We start from the raw sequence: 22,868 nt of genomic DNA on the forward strand, positions 1-22,868 counted from the left end.
CGCAGCTGCCCAGGATCCTCATTTTGTCATGGACATTTTTAGTAAAAGTCAAGGAGAGGTCACGGGCTTCCATGAATTTTTCATTATTGCCACGACCTGTCCATGACTTTTACTAAAAATATCTGTGACAAAATCTTAGCCTTAATTATAAGGGGTTGACTCAGGGGTCCACCTGCATGGAGCTCATGAGAGGATCAGGGCCTCGGTCACTGTTGGAGACTCATTTTCCTCTCCTCCCCCTGGGTAACATGCTTCCTGCCTGGGTGCCTTTCTCCATCCCATTGTGGTGGGGCTGGGTAGAGATAATTTGCGAAATTATTTGGGACGCATCTATCTAAGCTATTGACCAATTGCTTTACCTGCTTGTACTTGTATTTTAAAAATAATAATAAAACCAAAGAGGGGGCTTTGGGTTTAAAAAGATAAAGCTGTCCCAGCCACAGGCAGGATTCAGAGCCCGATCATAGCCCCTTGCCTATAGTCACTCAGAGGGGCTAGAAAAGAACACGTAGGCTCTGACCCTGCAAAGATAACAAAGTCCCTGGGACTACTGGTGAGCCATAAAGTTATGCACATGCATAAATCTTTGCAAAACTGGGACCTACATGTTTAGGGGCTACAGCAGTGGTCAGAGTTTCCATCTGGAGGGGGCTGAGGCCAACTCCCAGTGGGAAGGAACATTGCTATGTGACATGGCTTCTTTAAATGGGGCTTGCTTAGAAAGAGGAAAGGAAGTCAGGGCAGGCAACACCTGAGTTTCCTAAAGAGCTCTGAGAAACTCCTGGGGAGGGAAAAGGGGCGGGGTGGGGTTCAGCAGCAGGCTGTGGGGCACTAAGGTGCAGCTCCAGCCCTTGCTGACGTGTTAGGGTGAAATGAGTTTCATCTGGATCTCGTTCTCACCAGCTGCTCTTGGTTTCTTTTAGGAGCATCATGAGGGGAGCTGGGTTTCTCCAGACCCCACACCAACTCCTCCAGTGTGAGAGGTAGGCAGGAGGCTCCACAGGCAATCAGGACAAAATGCTTCAGCTCAGGTAACTGAGAGCCATGGGGAAAGATAGTGCTCAGTGACCCCAACGTGTTCCCCTTTGCTCCTGTGTAGTGTGGTGGCCTCGTGGTCAGACACCTGGCAGTATTCTAACCAGCGATGTGGGAGGGAGTAGTGAGCTGGCTGAACCCCCCGCCCCAGGCTGGCCGCTGGGGAATGCTGTGCTGCCTTGTTTCTTTAGGTGCAAGGTATCTTCACAGAAACAAACACCCGTAAAAAGGGACAAGATAGATCGGTTTTATGTCTCTGAGTCTCCCATAAAGGAACCAAGTAGTATTTCATGAGAGCCAGCGGGGTGCCAATAAGCACCAGTTGTATGATGTCCCAATTAGCCACAGGGAAGCCAAAATGCTCTGGCCCAACTGATTGCTAGTGAGTCCCAGGTGACCCAAGCAGGGCCAGCCAGGGGGATTGCCAATGGGCCAAAAATGCAGCTGGAAAAAAAAAAGTGATTCTGCTGGACAGAGGGTTCTCTGAGTTCACAGTGTGTTTGCCCTGAGGGCTGCTGGTGCATTTCTTGTTTGGGGAAGGATTTTAATTTCTGTCACTGGCTCTCTTGTTTCGATGAAATAACATCATTTGGAGGTTTGAAGAGGTGAAGTTTAGGCCAAACTTTCGAAAGAGTTTGGGGGCAAATTTTCAAGCGTTCAGCACCTATGTTTGGGGCCAGCTTTTCCAAAGTGCTCCGCACCCAGCAGATCCAAAGATGGCCAGATTTTGTGTTCAGTGGGCTGGTTATTGATCTCCCTTGAATCTAGCTACTTATTTTGGTGCCTAAATGGGAGCTGAGTTCTTTAGAAGATTTGCCCCTGTGAGAAAAAGGAGGTGGGCAGCCTACACATGGATTGAGAGTTACACTAATGGTTGATTAGCTTTCTCTCTTGGAGTGATGCCAGGTGGCAGTTTCTTATGTGATTGGGGATCCACAATCTCTGACCTGTCCTATGTCAGACCAAGTGATATGGGTTATCTGATTTGCTGGGGGTATTTTGATGGCATGCGACGTGCCAGATGAGTCTGGTATTCCAGTCTAGACATGGTTTTTTTTCTTCTGTGTTTGTTTTTTAAGTAAAGGAAATTTCCTTGATGAAACAGATGAGTTCTACTCATTGGCAGAAGTAATTGGCAAATGAATGAACGCTTCTGTGTTTTATGAGCTCAGAGGCTACATGTAAATGTTAGTCTGTTTCCCAAATCCCCCCCTGCAGTTTCAAGTGGCTGTGGTAATTTTCACTTCCTCCCCTAACTATAACTTGTGTCATGCACTGTTGAACACCTACAGTGTTCCACTCCAGAAGAAGCTGCATTTCTGGGGTGAATGAAGTGCTCTCTGTATGTAGTTTGTATATCAACTTTACCCTGTAAAACACTTCAGGACCCATTGGGCTGAAACATGCTATTTATACACCAGTAAACTCATCCACCTTATTGTTCATCTTTCTTTAAAATGACAGACAGGCTATTGGTAGCCAGCAATGGTTCCGTGTCTAAAAGTGCTAGCTTGAGAGACCCTGGTTCAACTCCCTGAGCTGCCAGAGATTTGCATTGCCTTGGATGTGTGTTTGTGTCTCCATTCTCCTGTTGGGAAGCTAAATCCATTTAAGGATGTGAGGTGGTCCGCTACAACAATGAAGTAGGACATAAAAGTACCGTATATGGGAGCAGACGCTATTGTGTTTAGTGCTGTGATTACTCATAAGAGTCAGCCATGGTGTAGCCTCTTCCCATCTGCCCCAGAGGTTACTTATTACGTTATAAAAGGCGTAAAGTGGTGGTTCTGAACCTGTACTACATGGGGTGGCTTGTAGCATTGGAATAAGAAGTCGTTATTGATTCCAACAACCAAGGTGGTACCCCAAGTACTGAGTTTCCATTATGGTATGCCAGGGCTTAAGGTCTGAGATGTGAGCTTAATTCCTGATCGAACCTGACCTGCCAGGTTTGGGGATGAGTGGGGATTTTTCAAAACACTCCATCTTCTCCCACTGTGACCAGCTGCTCCCTTGAGAGTTACACTAATGGTTGATTACCTTTCTCTCTTGGAGTGGTGCCAGGTGGCAGTTTCTTATGTGACTGGGGTTCTACAATCTCTGAACTGTCCTATGTCCGACTAAGTGATATGGGTTATCTGATTTGCTGGGGGTATTTTGATGGCATGTGACGTGTAACTTCTCCCACTGTGACCAGCCTCAGTGTGGACTGTCCAAAGCCCAGAGAGGGAAGTTAGGGCCATTTTGGATATAGGGAAGGAATTTCCGCTTTCTACCCCAAAGCCGGGCAGCCAGGAGCTTTTGTAGCTTTTAACCTTCACTTTGGGTATGGCCACTTGCTTTTGTTCTCCCCTAGGCTAGCCTGGCCTAGTCCCGGCAGGGTGGAGGAGCTGTTAGCTGCAGTTAGCTGAGGATGTGGCATATCACCCCCTTGACCACTGGCTAGTCCGCGGGCTCCTTCCACAGAGCACTCGCAGGGAAGATGGGCTAGGTGATCTGGAAGGTTTCTTCCCACCTGTAACTTCCACAATCTTGCAAGGCTCCCTTCTGCCCTGAGAGACAGAGGGGGACAAAAGCTGGAAACTGAAGTCATTAGAAGCAGGGGATAAGTCTGTTTAATAATAGGGATCTCGCTCTTCCCTTCCAAACCTTCTTAGGACTATGGAGACAACGTGCTCATTCCTGCTAGGCTCTGAGCAAAGGGCTGGCTTAGGCTTTGTCCACACTAGCATTTTAGTTGGCAAAACTTTTGTCGGTCAGGGGTGTGTAAAAACAAACAAAAAAATCCCCACACCCCGGACAGACACAAGTTTCACCAACAAAAGCGCCGGTGTGGACAGTGCTATGGGAGACGCTCTCCCCCTGACCTAGCTACCACCACTCATTGGGGCGGTTTAATTATGCTGGCAGGAGAGCTCGCTCTCTCCGTAGTGTAGACATGGCCTTAATTTTGAAGAGCTTTGTGCTCATCACTGAGCTCGCAAAGGGAGAGTAAAGGCCACAGGAGGATCAAAATCGGAGCGCTTGCCTGAAGTGTAGGCCCAGGATTAAATTGCTCAGCAGTTACTTCTTGATGTGACTCCTAAATCTGTCAGAGCAATGGATAACTCTGTTTCCAACCACCACCCTGTGCTCCCGTCCCACAGGGGCTGAGTGTGCTGGCTCTGAGCTGCTCCCATCTCCAAGGAACCTAATGAATGGGAAAATGATCACCACAAAAATGGACCCTCTCCAGTAAACCCTGGGGTCCCCCCGCCTCGGCATTTCTGACTTGGCTGCAGGTTGAGTGCTGGGAGAGGAGCGGCTCCTTCTCCCATTGGCGAGCTGCGCCTCGTGGAAGGAGGCGTAAGAAACAAAGGCGGCTTTCAGCGAGCGCTGTGCGGCCCAGGGTGGCGTCCGGGTAGCCTGTGACTCTCCGCTCAGAAATGTGTGAAACTTACCTTTTGCTGGGCTTCTTCCTCAAGCGGAACTGTTCTCAGAGAAACATTCCATTTCACAAGCTCTAATCGCTTTCCTCTGTGCGGCTGCATTAATGAGCCCCAGGCCTGGCCTAATCAGAGGGAAGCCATGCAGGTAATTGCCTGAATTTTTAATTCAGGGTTATGATAGGGGAATCAAAGTCACACTGCAGTTGCTGAGGCTGACTGCTGTTCCAGGCCATTGACTTTTGCAATTTTCTTTGGTTTTGGCCTCCTCGTCCATCCCTCCCTCTCATTCTCCATGTCTCTCTATAAATGGCCTGGTGGAAACCCTGTCCATTTCAGGGCCTCGGGCCTCAGCCAAAGACCAAGGGACCTTCCTTCCCCCACCTCCTCCACACCCCAGCTGGTGACACAGTGCCTGCTGCACCTGGCTGGGTTCTGGGAGAGTGCCTCCGCCAGCCTGCTCCGATGATCGAGTTCTCCCTGCAAAACGACTTGACGACAGCAGGAAATTTGTCCAAGAAAGTGGATCCCCCTTCCAATTTCTTTCTGGTTTCAGAGGTGCTCCCTGGGAGGGTGGCTGCTGCCTACATGGGAAAGGGAAGGGGCCAAGTGACAGGGCTTTAGAGACCTTGTCTCTTGGAAGTGTCACTAGTTGGATAAACCCAGTGACCGTTGTGGGAAAGGCAGTGACTGGTATCCCAAAGCAGGTCCATGTTCAGCAGCAGTAAAAAGAGCAGCTGAGGCTTTATGGAGGCAAAGTCCAGCTTGGTGTTATTGGCTGCTAAACAGCGCTCTGCTGAGCCACCTCAAGCAGTGGGTGGGCAGGCACAGGGCCGGCCTTCTCCTGCTGTCTGTCAACTAGAGCTCCAGGACTTCTCCTTCTGTTCAGCTTCATCCTGCTACTCCCTTCCAGCCTGACCAATTCCCCTCCCCCTTCTAGTTGGATCCACTGAGACCTTTGCTGATGTCAATGGAAGCCTTTCCGCTGACTGCAAGGGAAGCTGGATCAGGCCCTGGGTGTTCCTATCCTTTAGCTATAGGTAGACAGACGTCCTATGTGCTTGCTTAGGGTATGTCTCTACTGCAGCCAGGGGCGAAGATGGCAGCTGTGTAGACAAACCTACACTCTACCTAGCTCATTTAAAAATAGAAGAGAGGATGCCACGGTCAAGCTGCATTGTATGTACCTGGCAGAGGGGGCTATTGGGTGGGTTCATGCAGCCCCAACTAAAGCCTGCACCACAGTGTCCTCACCTCTGTTGTTAGTTAGCTAGCTGGCGTGCAGCTAGCACGGGTGTGTCTACATGACCTGCCGTTCACACCCCTGGCTGCTGTGAAGATGGGGCAGGGACTGTCTTTTCATCTTATATGTCTACAGTGCTTGATATAATGGGGTCCTGATCCCTGGTTACCACAATGAGACTAATAATGTCCCTGTCCAGTCGTCATTTGGACAAGCAACATGGATTTGAAGCCTTTAGTCTTAGGTCACTTCTCCCATCCAGTCCAGGAATCGTTTGGTACCTGTTCCGTGAATTCCCTCCTGCTTGCCAGCATCTTTCTGATACTAAATGGTTCTAAGGTGCTTCCCGTTATAGTACAGGGTGAAACTGAAAACAATAATTCCACTGGGGAGGGAAACGGGTTTCTCTGCCCTCTGCTCTCTCAGGGGATGTCGACGCTGCAGCTGGAAGGTTTAATTCCCCTTTCAGGTGGACATACAATTGCCAGCTCTGCTCAGGCTAGTGCCTAAAATTAGCAACGTGGCGTTGGCCACAGAGGCAGCAGCTCAGGCTAGCCACCTGAGTGCTTTCCCACCTGACCCCTGGCTATGGACGCAAGATGTTGCCATGGCCACATTGCTACCATTAGGCTCTAGCTCAAGCCGACTTAGCACACCTACATCCAGCCAAGGTGGGAATTACGCCGCCCAGCTGCTGTGCAGATGTACCCAAGTACTGAGATGCCTGGGATTGTACATGATCTTCTAGGTGTGGCGCCTATGATGGTATTACAAGCGGCTTGTAGCTTACACCCCTGCTAAGAGAGATGTCGGTGGAGGTAGTTTTTAGACCCCTCGAAAGAAACCCATCCATGCTCTGCTGTAGGACCCAAACCACATGAGTTTGGAAGCTGTCTTTAAACTCCACCTGACGCTGTACAACAGGAGCGTGTGTGCGAAGAAGCCGCTCAGAAAGCCCCTTCGTCACGCCAGTGTGACAAGGTGCGCTGTGCATTTTAAAAAGCTCTTCCAGTAATAACCTCATCTGCATTTAATTGCAGTGCCTACAGTGTTTTTCTTTTGTTGAGAGTGAATGTTGCTAGAACGCTGTCGTCTGCCCACGCCCATTAGTCACTTCCTGCCCCCAAAATAAAGACTGGCTCGGCAGGGCTAGTCAGAACAGAGTGAGTGCCTTAGAAGGCAGGGTACCTGGAGGTAGAAGAGGCATTTCACAGCGTGGTAGTGGGGGTAGGTGGTGTGCCCCCGGACAATGAGATCTCCTTAACTAAAAGCAATGAGACTCCATGCTGAGGTACATACCCATCGACTTTGAGATTGGCTGCATTGCCATGGGTACCTACCAAAAGTCTTGCCTTGGCCATGCCTCCATTAGGCTTAGTGTAAAATGTGGCATGGATTCCTGGAGGCCTAGTGGGAAACTGGGAGGGGGAATCTCTTTAGGGTTTCATATTTGCTAGTTCAGTCTACATTATTATTATTTGTATTGAGGTAGTGCCTAGAAACCCCAATCATGGACCAGCGCCCCCTTGTGGTAGGTGCTGTACAACCCCAGCACAAAGCCCCTGCCTCAGCGAGCCTACCCTCTGAAGGCAGCACTCACAAGCGCTCCATTACAATGGCTGGAACCACTTACAGGGGAGGAGTTCTTGGAGGGAGGGAGCTTTGCAATACTGAGCACATCATAAAGCCGCCTGCGGTGGCACAATATGAAATGTTACTTTTTGTATTGTCTGCAAGAAAACAGAAACACCTGCAAATACTTCCTCCAAAGCACTTACCTTTCCTTGCATTTCTCCTTAAAAATTAACAGAAAGTCTTCAGACAAATGAGTGCTCAATAGAGCAGAATAGCCTGGTCAAAGTACATGTCCTGTGCAAGTAACCGGTCACTTCAGAAAGAGGCTAGTTAGGAAAGTCTACTGAAGATGCATCCTAATCTCTCATTGTGTCCTAGTATCTCAGGGTTTTGACAGAGTAGCTCTGTTCTGGCAGCAGCAGGGTCTTTTCTGAATGATCCTTTCAACCAAATGGAAACTAAGCCCGAAAAAATACAAAAGTAATTGGAGCCCAACACAAACATTCTGGGTTGGGTTCCCTAAAACGTCTCCTGGCAATGTCATCTGAATAAACGTACAGCCATTCCAGTAGTACGTGGTGAACGCAAGAGAATGCTGTGTGACATTTTTGTAATCAAGCTTCGTGCCATGCAGAGGTCTCCTGGCTTCCTTCCAAACTCAAAGTTTGGACTAAGTTTGCCAATAGGATGATTCAGATTTAAGTCTCGGTCCATTCTCAAGCGATCCTGGGCTTATTTTGTGTTGGAATCATTGAAATTCATGGTTTCATGAAAGTAGGTGAGACTGGGATTTTAGGATCCTTCAGACCAAAAATTTAACTAGAGTTGGGAGTACAATTGCACGTGGATTGAAACAAACCTTTAGAGTTTTATACGAGTTCTTTGCACACAAATTCCTATCCCATAGGCCACTAAAATTTCCCTTAGTACTAACAGCTTGTATGCTTAAAGGTAACATGCTCTGGCTCATGATTCCTTGTTTGGGGTTTTGGTGGGCGCTGTGTTCTTTTTTTTTTTTTTTTTTTTTGCTGTGATTCTTTTGGAGATAGCATTGTTGGCTGTGACACTTAAACCCAATGACCATCTGCAAGTGCAGGTTAATGTCTCAAATGTTGATTTCATTAGCATTAGTTTCAAGGAACTGCCATCACTGTTTTGATATTTACTGTGATCTAGCTGAACCTGTTTTCACCTTGTACGTGAAGCAGGAGCATAAGAAAACCCAGGATGGAATTTTCAAAGGAACCATGAGCATAATAATTTGGAATGGGATTGTCAAAGTCACCTAAGGGATTTAGGTGCCACATCCTGATTCAGTGGAATTTGGGCACCTAACTTCCTTGAGCTCTTTTGACAATCCCAGCCTTAATAAAAAAAAAATGACAGTATCCTTTACAGTATGTACACCAATATGGCCTAACATCGTTACAAATATAATCTGGTAACGAAAACTCCCTCTAACCCCCTGCTATATTGACAGCTATTCTTAAAGTAGAAGCCTCCTATTACAGAGGTCAACCATCAGAGTAGGAGTATAGACTAGAAAGGTCAGCATAGGCCTTCTCCTTTCATGCCCTTCAGCTCCCATATAAAATAAATTAGATTTTTCTCCTCCTGAACTGTTGGTGTTTTCTCTGCACAAAGAATAACCATATGGCCCAGGTGGTACTCCACGTAGCAAAGTGAGGAACTTTGAGACTGGAGAAATCCAGATTCTAAAGCAACAGAGCCTGATCTGACAAATTGTTGAAGAAAGGTTTGTTTGTGCCCATTCCATAGGTGGAATTGTCTGAGAACACTTTGTCTTGTCCCTTGTATTGCACATTATGATGATTTTAAGCTAACTTTAAGTTTTGAAGCAATGCAAGTAACAATCTCATGATCTCGTAGCTTCTCAGAGACTGGATCAGTCTGCACAAAATAATTCTGGTCAGTTTGCATGACAAAAAGTCAGTCCTGAGAATACCAACTTTCTTAGAAATTAGAAATGGTGGAGACTTAAATCACCTTGTCATGGCAACATAGGGATTTCCAGATTGGATCAGACGCGTGATCCGTCAAACACAGGATCCTATCTTGGACAATGGTTGTCACCAGAGTGGTATAAGAAGATGGTATAAGACTCCTGCAGTAGTAGATGTGAAATAATAGTTCTCATCCTGCTCTCTAATAGAGTTCGACTTAAGCCTAGAAGCACAAGGTTTAATATCCCTTCCAATTTTTTTATTGTCATAATTATGATCACTCAGGATATTCTTGTTAACTAGATAAATATCCAGTCTCCTTTAAATCTAAATTCTTGGCTTCAACTTCCTGTGGCAATGAGTTCCACAGTTCAACCACGTATGTGAAAAAGTATTTCCTTTTAAAATATCCATTCCGCTGGCTACCATAGTCATGTATTCTAATTTCTAATACCTTTATTTCCTTGTACTTCCTGTAGTTTTAGTTTTAACCTTCTTATCTCAATGATACATGCCTGATGACTTTCCTATAGGGACCAGTTCCAAATGCCTGACTTAGGCAACACTCTGACTTAAGTGAGACTTTTATGTGAATGTGGAGTTTAATTTGTTGACTGCAATCCCTGTCAACATGAAATGTAGCCAGAGTTGTCTATAGAATCATATGTTATTCCCAAACAATACATGTATTTACAAAAAAAAAAATCTCATTTCCAAGGTAAGAGAAGAAAACAATTTGCAGCATGTCACCAACCAAACCCATGTCATGTTTTAAATTGTACCCAGTGGACCCAATCCGCTTCCTCTTTCCCTGATTATATGATGGTGTAACTCCATTAAGTGTGTAAGCTATTTGTATTCAAATAGTGCTTAGCGGCCCCAATCATGGATCAGTACTCTGCTGTGCTAAGCACCGCGCGCACACACAGATATAAGGCCTGATTTACATGATTAAAACATGCTGCATTATGACAAACGCGGTACAGGAGTATTAAAGTCCTTGCAAAGGACTAGGAGTTGAAGCTGGATTATGAAGGTGTTTCTTTGCTTAGCTTTTGAGAAAGGAAAACTTCAAAGGGGCTATTTATCACTCCACACAGAGAGTCTCCGGCTATTTGCAAAGTGTTGGAGAGAGGCATTAATTACCTGAGTGACAGTCTAATTCTGCTGCTGTGTGTCCCCTTTCCACAAGTCCTCCCCACCCGCTAAAATGGGCACAGAAACAAACTTTCACTGGCAACCTTGCTCCCCTAGGATCTTTAGGGCCAAACTGTCAGACAAACCTGAAGTGGCCTCCACATACAATCTCTTTGCTCCTGTAACTGACTTCTCTGGCTAGGTCGACTGGTTACCTAACTGCCCAGTTCACTCATTCTCACACAGGAAAAGCTTTGAGTGGGAAGGATCTCTTCCATCAGACAGCCCACTAGCTTTGTCCTCCTGCCTTCCTAGCATTTGCTCCCTGTAATGCTGCTTTCCTCCACATGCTCATTGAAGGTAACCATGGGGCGGTGGGTAACAGGTGTAGATACGCTTCTGTGTTTGGAAACTTCACTGGATTTTTAGCATTCTGAGGAGAAAATTATGGCGATGGACACACTGGAAATCATAAAGGAAAAACTCAAAGGTCTTGCGCAGACAAGAGCTGGATCAACCTTTAGCTTTGAGTAAATCAGGGGTAGGCAACCTATGGCACATGTGCCAAAGGCGGCACACAAGCTGATTTTTCAGTGGCACTCACACTGCCAGGGTCCTGGCCACCGGTTCAGGGGGCTCTGTATTTTAATTTAATTTTAAATGAAGCTTCTTAAACATTTTAAAAACCTTATTTACTTTACATACAACAATAGTTTAGTTATATATTACAGACTTATAGAAAGAGATCTTCTAAAAACATTAAAATGTATTACTGGCACGCGGAACCTTAAATGAGAGTGAATAAATGAAGACTCGGCACCCCACTTCTGAAAGGTTGCCGACCCCTGTTTTAAACTTTTTTGTTTCTCTCTGCCATCAAAACAGCAGAATTGTGCTGTGCAGTTTGTGACAACTCAAAGCTGAAACTGACCATTTTAGTTTCACTGTCATCAAACTGTTTACTTTTTGCAAGCCAAACAGCATCAATGGTGAAAAGTAAATTTGGGCTTGTCCATATAGGTATGTTTATACTGATATAGAAATAGCAGTAAATTGTACTGCTATAGTTATATTGATATAATTCCCCATGGGGCCGCTCTTATTGGAAAGAACAGTGGCTTTTTTTTTTTTAAGCTTGTGTTACTTGCAAATCAAAGTAAACCGCAAAAGACCACTGGTATTCCTAATAAGAGTGTCCACTCAGGGCCTTATATCACTATAACTATAATGAGGTAGTAATGGCAATAAATTTCTCTTTGTAGACTGGCCCAGACATTTTAAAAAAAACTTCTAACCTAGTATTTGTAACCCTGGTAAGGGTGTTTTAAATAACTTTAAGCTGGCAGCTTAATCTCTTTCACTGCAGTAAATTCTGTCCAAACACACTACAGAACTTTTAGCACACGGCAGCAGAATTCACACGATGACAGTGCACAATGGACTAGTCGTGCACAGTAGATTTACACCCCAGCTGGCTGTGCACGATGTCACCGTGTGGCCAAGCCCTCAGTAGAACATTTGACTGAAAGGGCTGTTCTTAATCAGTTTGCTGGAAGGGGAAGAACACAGCATTGGCCGGAGCGTTATTTGTGGTGATCCAGTTTTTAACCAAGTCATGCATCATGCAAAGATTTGAATATAGTGAGTCGTATTCAGTTCTCATCTGCATCCATGGGAGTTTGTTGATGTTAATGGAATTGCACTGCTGTAACAAAGGAGAACTGTTCTGACTGGGATACATTTCTTTTCAAAGGGGTTTCCAGGAAGACTCCACTGGTGCTCTGGTAACTGTGTGTGAAGTGGCTTTGTACATGCTTGTTTGCCCTTGGAAATGATCAAATGTACAAAGCAAAAAAGCCATCGGTGCTTGATCTGTGTGGGCAGATGGGTTTGTGTGTGTAAACTGTGCACAAAATCCATGCATAAAAATTGTGTGTATGTCATGTTGCATGCACATACAAGCTGCACTTTGAAACCTACCCCAGAGTGTGTATATGTCGATATACATTGCCCTCTCCTACCGAGAATTATTATTCCTAATGCAGGATTTCCCCTTCCTCTCATGTGCCAGAAAGAGCATGATGCTGAAAGGAGAGAGTGCCCTCAACCTCCATTGACTTCAGGGATGGTTGAGGGGGTCGAGTACCTTTTCAGAATTAAAATGTTCACCCCCAAGCAAGGGCAGTGTGTCCATTTACCTCCCAAAGCAAAATTCCAACAGCTGCTGCTGCTTGATTCATAAAAGCACTATTTGTTTCATAGTCCCCCTAGGTTGTCACCACCTCTAACACCTCTACATCTGCCACACTTGTGACTGTAAATATTAGGATTAGAACTTCCCTAATGCATATGTACACCACTCCCTCCACTACCTGTTGACTGAGCATGGAGCAAAATGGTCAGCTATCCCTTTCATGTCTGATCCTTTCTCAAACCACAGCTTCCCTTCACCTGAGCGCTGGGATCAAACACGGGTCATATTTAATAAAGGTGGAGATGGGAGAGGGCTTCAAAACATGACGGCACTCTGGGTAGGGGAGGTGGGGACGGAGAGACTGCAAAAATCAGTGTGTGGCGGGGGCGGGGGGACTCAGTGGGCTTTAATGGCCTTGTTTGTGGAGAAATCTCTCGCCCACTGGCCGAATGGTCAGAGTGTGACTCGTCTGCATGCTCGTCAAATTGCAAAAATAGAACCTTTATAAAAAAATTCATAAGCATCTCCATTGAAAACCTCCCCTCCGGTGCTGGGTGACTGGAAGAGGGGTTCTAAAAGCTCTGTTGTTGAGTTCAAGGGAAGGTTTACCCTGGCAGAAATGGCATCCCCAGCCTCATGGGGGAGCAGCTTTGAGTCAGCTGCTGCCTGACCCTGTATTTCAAAAGCCAGGAAGTTCATTCCAGCCTCTGAAATGACTCCTCATGACCTAACCAGTGCCGGCAGGAAAGGAATGAAATCCCAGTGCACTCTGGGAAGGTAAGCACAGAACTACACCTCAGTGGGTCCCAGCATCCTCTAGCTCCAGAATGCCTCATGCTGTGTGCTCAGTGAGTGTGGTCATCCTCAACTCCCCCGCCCCGAAACCGAGCTGATTTTCTATGTGCCAGACTTACTAGAGTGAGACTTATCTTAAGTGCAAGGTTCCCCATACTGCCTCCTTGCCAATCTGCTTTCAGTCATGATCCGGAGGGGCCACATCTAAACTGATTGCAGTAGAAGCCCTATTTTATTAATTGGGGATTTTCAGTAACAGAGTGGTTGGGGCTGGGAGGCCCTCAACATTAAACAGTAGCATCTTAAGGGAAGGACTAACATTTATAGCACTTCCTTGTTCTTGTTTAGGGCTGCTGGGGGGCTGCTGCATCCCCTGGCTTGAAGTGGTTTCCATCAAATAGAGAGTTTACAGTTTGGTTCAATGACTCTCAGCACCCCCGCTATAGTGTTCTAGCACCCCTGATCAAGGGGCACACTAACCGTGATCCAGTAGATTTGTTTCACTGGTTCCGGATTTGGTCCCCTCACCCAAGGGGTAGTCGCAGGGTATACAACAAGAATGTAGCCTCATTGTACCCAATGTGCAAACACTGTGTAGTTCAGGCTCGCTCTCTGCTTCTTGGCTGGCAAAGATTGTGCCCCAATGTGATTAAACTTTGCCCATGCTAGACTAATAGACACACCACATAATCATACCATGAGAATTATCACAGGCACACTGAAGCCAACAAAACTTCTCTGGATACCAATCCTAGCCAATATTCCTCCACCTAGCATCTGGCGTCTGGATGCGGCCAACAAACTGATCGTTAAGGTATAGTAAATGCCACACTTGCCAACGTTGAGGGATCGATGGGATGCACCCTGACAATGACAGCATAGCAAAAATCTTATCTGGATAGGGCTGCACCTTCTCCATCCAGCTGATAATATCTGCAGCTCAGACAGAACAGGGGAGAGCCGCTACCAGGAACTCCTACATCATCACCAAGATGGGCTCCGATTCCACCTCTGGAGCCAGCTTAACAGATTCATGTGTGGCACTGTTTGCTGTGCCAAGACCGACCATGCCTGGGGCATCCAGGACAGCCCACTGTGCACCTGTAGTGTTGTGGAAGATGTTCCATGCGTGCTGGATGGCTGCGGTTTCCATGTTGGGCTCCCCAGAGGTTCTCTCAAGCTGAACACTGCTGACTCAGAAACCATTGACTGGCTCAAGACCATTTAGCTGTTTGGGGAGTTGTTTTTTCTAACCTTGCTTTGCTTATCTTGCCCATGTTAAATCAATATAGGGGATTGAGAAGTTCATAAAATTGATCATCTCCAAATGGTGCAGAAGTTGCAGTATGATGTACTGCATTGCTTTCCCCTTGTCCTTCAAACCACCGCAAACTGACTTCCGATGCATAGAGGGCATTGGAATGAGAAGGGAAGTCTAGTCTTCATGGACATCACTTCTGTTATGTGATTTTTCTCCCCCACCCCCCAATCAGGGAATAATGGTTTGCATAACTGGTCATTTGTAAGATTGTTCATACAGTCAAGGTTCTCCTGTATGGCCTCAAAAACTCAGACGTTACCAAGAAGAGCATGAACACTGGGCTGCTTCTACTGAATGGGAGGGACTTGCTTCTCTGCTTGAGTAAATGCTGTGGTCAGATTCCCTAAGGCTTCTTCCACTGGTAATGGAGATTCTGCATATGACTATCAAAGTGAACGAGCTATGAGATGGGGTGGCTGCTAGCCGTGATAAGACCATGTAGGTCAGGAGTGTTTAGAACATACCTCTCAAAAGGAAATGGTATAGGCTCAGGGTGTGGAAGGATGGGGGGCTTCAGGAAGGAGATAACGAGCATGGATTCCTTGTTTCTCTGTTCTCATCAAAATTTGTGATGCCCTGGACAGAGGTTCTGAGAGGCCCAAGCCTGAAGGGTGCAGAATGCCCTCTGCCCCTGTGGAGGGTACTCAACCAAACTCTTCATAAGGAGGGTGTCCCTTTTGAGAGACCTTCTTTCTCCTGGATGTTTCCTTGTGTTCATGTTCATCTCTTAACATAGGGCTGATGAGCCTCAGTTATTGCTCTCTTCCTCAAAGTCACTATCCTGCCTGGCTGGCATTGCTGCGTGGGGATCTCAGTGCAGTTCTTCAATATGAGACCTGCCCAACTGGGACCTAAGGGTTTGTCTGCATGGGGAACTTTCCCAGTATCATTATGGTGGAATAATTTATTCCAGAATAAAATCACTTTTATTCCAGAATAGAGTGGCCCCAGGGCCTTTACGTCGCCAGTATCCATGTAGCGGTAGAACTATAATTATTCCACTATAGCTATACAGGGAAATTTCCCTGTGCAGACAAGCCTGTTTGTGCTCAAGCCATTGGAAATAGCCAAGCACAATGGCACTAACTCTGACAAGCCGACTCCAATGCATGTTTGAAATGTAAATTGGGATTTAGGAGTGCCAGTGAGAGACGCCAGCCCTGGAGACAGAAATCCTCTACCCACAGGACAGGCATAGCCTGGCAAGCTGTCCACCGTCGTGGAGGGATGGCCTCTAGGAGGTATCTCCCAGCCATTCATTCCAGTTTCTGTACTGAGCCTACCTATGAGGGGCCCAACTAGTGCCTACCATGTCGGGTATGGTGGAGGACGTGGGCACTTGTGAACTTGAGCTCCTTGTGGACTTAATATAGGCTGCTGAATAGCCAGGGGAAGAGGACAGCTTTCAGTCACTGGAGTTGGGTTTGAACCAGTGCCCTAGAAATGAAGACCTCTGTATTCCATTTCCAGTAACAGTATCCTCTTCTTTAAAGTCCCTAGTGCAAAAGATGGCTGGTGTTTCACAAGTACTGTCTCTAACTTCCCTTCCTGTAACACTGCTAAAATGGCACGCTCCTCTTGCCTCCTTCGGGAGAGAATTCCTGAGGCTGGCGCTTCTGGGAAACTGCATTCCTCAGCCCTCTGAAGAGCCCATCAGCTTTTCCAAAACATAATGACCATGATCTTCTGCCGAGAAGAATTAATGAGGTGTGCAGGACAACGATGGGAAAAGGCCAATCGCAATATCACTTCTGACACCACTGCTAAGCGAGGGGCAGAGAAGGGGGGGGAAATAGCAAGAGGGTATGAGAGATGGACCAGAAAACAATATCCATTTAATTAGCTGGATGGCTCAAAATGTGTGGAAACAGGCCAAGGTCCAGGTTACTGACTGTGACAGAACATTATTGTAATGCAATGCCATGAAACCTGTCCAAAGGCCAAGGCGAAGCTCACCAGTTCTTTCTTTCAAATGGCCGCCTCTTTAAAACAATGCTCCTCTCCAGGCATTTTATAATACTGACTGATTCCATGCAGCATCAGACCCGCGTCCTGCTCCCCAGTACAAATGGAACACTGACAAGAAAGCTCCCATTTTCGCTTTGTCCAGGTCTGCAGAATCCTTCGAATGAGACACCAATGGGATAAGTCCAGCCATGCAAAAAACGTCATGGACAACTTACCAACTCAGACAGCAGAGTCATTTGCCCACCTTTTACCATGATAACCATTATTTCATAGTGTCTAGAAATGTACTAAGTGCAGCACTGAGGATGTGAGATCAGGCACCGTCCCTGCCCCAAGGAATTTTACAATTTAGACCTTAAATGTGAGGACACATCAGTATGGAGAGGATAGGGTGAGGGCTAGAGCAGTATGATTACATAGTTACTGAGGTTAATTGAATGGATATGTGCATATCTTGCTGGATCTATTGGATCTATTCAGTGTTTAATTCAAGCTCTTACATTGTCTTTGAGCAGTAGAGCTCAAAGTACTTGACCAAGGAGGCCAGTATTAACTCCATTTTACAGGTATGGAAGTTGAGGTACAGAGAGGTAATGTGACTTGCCCCAGGTCACCCAGCAGGCCACTGGCAGAGCTGGGGGTGGAGGGAACAGGTCTCCTCAGTTCCAGCCCAGTGCCTTATCCACTAGGCCCAAGTAGAAACAATAAAGATCTGAGAGAGAAAATGTTACCACCTGCCCTGTGTTAGACACCCTGGCAGAAATGAGTTTTCAGAAGGGATTTCAAGGCCTGATCCAGCAAGGTGCTGAGCACCTCTCAGGCGCAGGCTCTAAAGGTCTTATCCAAAGCCCAATGTACTTGTTTCCATCAACTTCTGGCTTTGGTGACGGTGGTTGGTCTGGAGTAGGGATGGTATTCCATGGTGCTGGGAAAACTTAAGGCTTGGTTTACTTGCCCATCAAAAACGCATCAGTAAAGAAGGCCCCTCCCTGGGTGAGTAGCATAGTGAGCAAGGTTGGCTTAGTCCAGATGTTTTGATGTGTATATACACTGTAACATGTTTGACAGGCGCAGAATAATACTCCCCACTGGCACAATCCATAGCTGTGGTCAAAGGCATGTTTGTGGATTCAGGGAGGATGAGTAACAAGAGCATGGCCAATGGGTTGTTGACTATGTGGCTCCACGGGCCAATACTCCCATGTGGTAGTAGGAGACCTGCAAGCATAGATGATGCTACGGCCTGTGGTGCACAGAAATGGCAGGGCTGGGGCTCGTGCTAAGCTGTCCCCTGCACTAAGCCCACTTTTGCTAGCTTTGCAGAGATCATGATCCACTCTTGTGTGTCCTCCTTGTTATTTGAACTCCCCCATTGAGTGTCATGAGTTGTCCTTTCAGTAATCTGGAGGCTCACCCTCACTGCCTAACCTCTTGCCTGTTCTGAATGGAAGAGCTCTTCTTTTCACAGCTGTTTTTTAGAGTGGACTATCTGTGGGAAGATGGCAGCATGGGAGTCAAAGCTGTGGGTCAGTTGCTGAAGAAGAGTTAATTCTGGGCTGTCTGGTGGCAAACGTACATCCTTTATACTGCCATTGCGCTTACCTAAAAGAGTCACGAGCATCAGTGAAGCATCTCACCAAGTGATGAGCAAATGGAAGAGAAATCGCCCAAAAGGCAAACCTCTGAGCTATGCATCTTTGGCACATTATTAAACACATGCCTCCCTAAAGATCCTGTGTATGGTGATGTACGAATACAGCTATAGCTCAGTCCACTCCAAAGAACAGCAGTGAAAGAATCTCTTCCCATTCAGTAGGTGACATGCCACCGTGAACGTTCACTGGGGCATGAAAACACTTTGGCATTTTCTCATTCAATAGAATAAACATTTATTTCGATTGCAAATTTTGAGGGCCAAAGTCATGTGTTTGTACAGCACCTTGCACAATGGGGCCCTGGTCCATGAGGAGGCTCCTAGGCTCTACGGCAATATGTACAATGATAATGAAAATCTAACGGGCAAAATTATCCTCTTGCAGCTTCACTGCAGATCTCTGATTCACGTGATTCCTTCCGCCGTTGTTTGCGCAGATGCCCTAAAAACTTGCTTTCCGAGTTCATGCTGGTAATGTTCACGGGAAGTGAACATGAATGTGGCCAAAGCACATTCTCTCCAAGGTTCAGCTGAATATCACCGAGAAATTTTTCTGCATTTACCCAGGTCTACTTTAATAGCTTTTTCATGCCCACTTAACGGCCACAGTGGAGCATTTAATAGCCAGAGCAAATAGCCTATGCTGCAATGTTGCTGGTGCTATTCCTGTTCTGCACAAATGAGAAACAATTGAATGCAACCCTCACCCCAAATGAAATACCCTCTTCAGAGGGTTTGGCACATTCATGATGCCACTTCTGGCTTTCCAGAGGTGTCATACTTGGTGCAGGCCTAAGATAATTGAGGGTGTTTTTGTTTTTTCTTTTAGATACTCTTATCACTTAGCCTTTCATTACAGCACAACAGAACTTGTCAGACAATGCGCTTTCCTCTAACACTCTGATCATAAGCTTTTCTACTAATACACATTCTCAAGTCCTTTGATTCTCTCCTAAATTCTCTCCCTTCCTCTACAGGTCTCTCTGCCTGCAAAGAGCAGTGGAGATTTACAGGTGAAATGTTCATGAGCAGGTCTGTCAAATTAATAAGTGAGGGAGTGACCTCTATAGAGACTGGGCCCACAAGAAGTAAATTTTAAGTTACAGGGTCCTTTCAATCCTGAAGTCCATTTCTGTATGTAGGTCATGATCCTGCAGCCCTACTCTCTTGAGCATATGGGTTGGTCTGCACAGAGAAATTAAATTGACTTAATTAAATCAATTTCCAACTCAGTTTAGTTAAATAGATTCATAGATAAGGCCACACTGTTGCAATGGGAGCTCATGTTCAGCTGATCATCTGTCTGCCATGACCCCCCAGGTCTGAGTTAATTGCTCCCAGGATAGAGTCCCCCCTTCCTGTAAGTGTGGCCTATGTTCTTTGTTAATAGATGTGATTTTTTTATTATTTTTTTTTGATAGCCATATTTGTATGTTGGCTTGCACCCAGTTTACCAAATGATCCAGATTGCTGTTTCTGTGACCCGGCCTCTTCTTCTTTACTACTCCCCTAGACTTTGTGTCATCTGGAAACTTTACCACTAATGATGTTTTGTTTTCTTCCAGGTCCTTGATTAAAAAATGTTAAACAGTGTAGGGCCAAGAACCAATCCTGGTGGGACCCCACTGTAAAAGCACCCGCCCAGTGATGATTCCCTATTTACAATTACATTTTTGAGACCCATCAGTTAGCTATTTAATGTGTGCCATGTTGATTTTTGTATTGTTCTAGTTTTTTAATCAGAATATAGTGTCATACCGAGTCAATACCTTACAGAAGTCTGTGTGTGTTACATCCACACTATTACCTTTATTAACCAAACTAGTAATGGGTTTGGTTTTTTTAACAAGTTGGTTTGACAAGTCAGAGAGGAATCTAGATGTTCTTGAATGTCCCCATGAGGTTCCTATCTGCATCTTTAAGCGCCTAAATACCTTTAAAAATCTGACCTTTGGACTTGTGATTATTGAGAGAATTCTGAACCCCCCTCCTCTGAAAATCAGACCACTCTCTTAAATGTGTCTCAAGCTGGGGGTAGGGGGGGATCAAAATTGAGGAACCTAAAAATCTTTTCATGTTCTGATTGAAAACCACGGTGAGAGCTTCACGCAGCAACATTTGCCCTGCTGTGCTACAGACCATGGGCTCTCTTCAGTCTGATTGGGGGGTGTGCATCCCTCTACTGATTTCTTGTTTAAAATGACTTGATTTTCCTTTATTTGCTTTGGTGTGTTTTTGTGCAAGGTGGGGATGAAGGTTGTTTTTGGGTTGGTTTTTTTTTGTTTGTTTGTTGGGTGAAAGTGTGCCGGCACATAGCACTGGGGCCTCTCTTGAGTAACTGATCTGTTACCAAAGCTGGAGCGTTCCCCTCACCCAAGCTATTTAGGGCCAGAATTTTCACAAGGGCTTAGTACTCACATCTGGGGCCAGATTTTCCAAAGTGCTCAGCCCCCAGCGGCTCCCGTTGTGACATTTAACAGCCCAGTTTGTGCCCCCATTGTGCTAAGCACTACTGAAAAGCTGCTCCCTTATTCTGGGGTCTGAATGGGAGCTCAGTTCTTATGAAAATCTGGCCCCCGTTGTAACTAAGCCCTTCTGAAAATTCGGGCCTTAAAGGGCCAGTGCTTTAGTTGGGTTTAGAGTGTTTTGTAGCTATGGGAATTCCTCCCACCTCCATAGTACCCAAGGGCCCCACGTTGGGGTGTCACTTGGTATCTACATCCACTTTCCGTCTTCTGAGCGAGGTTTTGAAGCATAAAATCTGAGGGTGAAGCAGGCTCTGAGACTTGGCTTGTAAAACCTGTGTCTATTCCCAATGTCCTAGTGCTACTTGGTTAGGGAATAGCCTGGATTTTGTATTTTCTAACCCTGCTCCTGGTTTCTATAAGGAGAGGGAAAGGGAAGGGAAATAGATCTCGCCACCTCCCCATGGACAGAGATGATTTAATTAGAAACTGAAATATCTCTACCCCAATCCTCCAAGTACTTCTGAAACAGGTTCTAGGGTTAGGATCGTGTGGTGTGGAAATTCCTGAGCAGCACAAACCCCAGAGACCAGCCCAGCAGAAGGGAGGGATGGAGTTCTGGATGGATTTTTTTACAGTCTAATTAAAATCCCACCAAGGGGTTGAGATTTTCTTGGACTTCTCTGGCCTTGGTGCAGCAGTGGGAAGAGAACGTTGGCATTAAGAAATGGGGGAGGGATTGCCAGTGAAAGGAAACCAATCCCCATTTGGAAAAAGCACTGAGAAAGCCAGGCTAAAAGGCACTGGATGCCAAGAGCCACCTCGGTTGCAGCAGAAATTGGTTTTACTTGGGGGCAGATGCTCAGATAATACCAGAGGAGCTGCAGCCACTGAGTAAGGGACGTAGGGGTTTGGGGGTTTGTTTTGTGTTGTGTTTTTTTTTTATTTCCTCCCCAGTGAAGTGGTTTGCCCCTGCTGGGATCCCACAGTCCAACCTGCTTCCTGTTTTTGAGTAGCTACCCACTGGAAAACAAGGAAGAATAAGGAGTCAAACAACTGGCGATGCGTTTCAAAACTTGTTTACGGAGATCTTATTTCTCCAGGGCAAATAACGCGGGGTTGTTTATCATTTTAAGACTCCTTTGGCGTAAGCTATAAGGCACGCGGCCCATTGGCTCGCTCAGGTATTTTATACGTAGCTCATGCCACAAAAATTAAAATAATACAGGGCAACCAACCATTTGAAAACCAGGGCTGAGTCTCCTCGATAGTTAGGGGAAAGGGATCGGTGTGTAATTATGCAGCTTCAAACCAGCGCCTTTGAATTCATCAGCAAACTAGGCAGGGAGCAGAGCAGGAGGGCACAAAGATGGTGAAACAGAGACGGGAACACGTTGCTATGTTAGGTATAAACGGGTCTCGGGCCGGCGTGTTTTATTCATGAAACGTCGCCAGGATCGCCTCTGCCCAGCTGCGTATTTCATAACCGTGTAACCCCAAAAGAAATCCCGGGAACATGTAACTTGGGCCACGAGGCCCCTAGACCCCACAGGGGGGGAGACTAGTTCTCCTGGACCGGGGGGTTGTTTTTACAAACCTTTTGAACTTGCTTGTTGCTCGGCTAACTACTCCCCTGCTTCAGGGGATCACAGCCCAGTGATCTGTGTGAACGCTGCTGTTTCCACTGAGAACACGCGGCTGGGACCAGATGGATTCGTTGGGTTCCTAGTTTAGTACCTTAAGCCCAGTTTTCTCCCAAACCCTCTGCCACTGGAAAGAAAAGATTTAACTCCCCCCTTTCTTTTCCCCGCTTAACGGGCGCGATGAGCTGCGCCCAGTGAAGCTGTATTTGTGCTGAAGGCGGACAGGTAACCAGGACTGCAGGCAGGCAACACAAACCAAATTGTCTTTGTGGATTTAAAACTTCAGTGGAGTCTCTACCTTTTCCCCCCCTCCCAGGCTCGAGCATTTTTTAAAGAGCTCGTTTGCTTCCGGGAGTCCAGAATAAACCGAATTCCCAGTTTGAGTTACTTTTCCATCCCCTCCTTCGATTGTTTCATATTTCGGATAATTTAATCCTTTCCCGAGACCG

The 22,868-nt window shown here is 46.2% G+C and overlaps 1 protein-coding gene across 3 annotated transcripts in view; it reads left to right on the plus strand.

Moving 5' to 3' along the window:
- The first annotated feature begins 905 nt into the window (after positions 1-905).
- Positions 906-22,868, plus strand: part of HNF1B (HNF1 homeobox B) — an 84,362-nt gene continuing 62,399 nt past the window's right edge. Inside the window, exon 1 of one of the 3 annotated variants that reach the window (XM_039508271.1) lies at positions 906-1,031. In XM_039508271.1, coding sequence (XP_039364205.1) covers positions 1,018-1,031 — 14 coding nt within the window. In that variant the 5' untranslated portion in view covers positions 906-1,017. The remainder of the gene's footprint in view (positions 1,032-22,868) is intronic. The other 2 variants (XM_039508263.1, XM_039508269.1) reach the window with 2 other exon arrangements.

This window comes from Mauremys reevesii, linkage group 20, assembly GCF_016161935.1.
Source record: "Mauremys reevesii isolate NIE-2019 linkage group 20, ASM1616193v1, whole genome shotgun sequence".
Taxonomy (NCBI): Eukaryota; Metazoa; Chordata; order Testudines; family Geoemydidae; genus Mauremys; species Mauremys reevesii.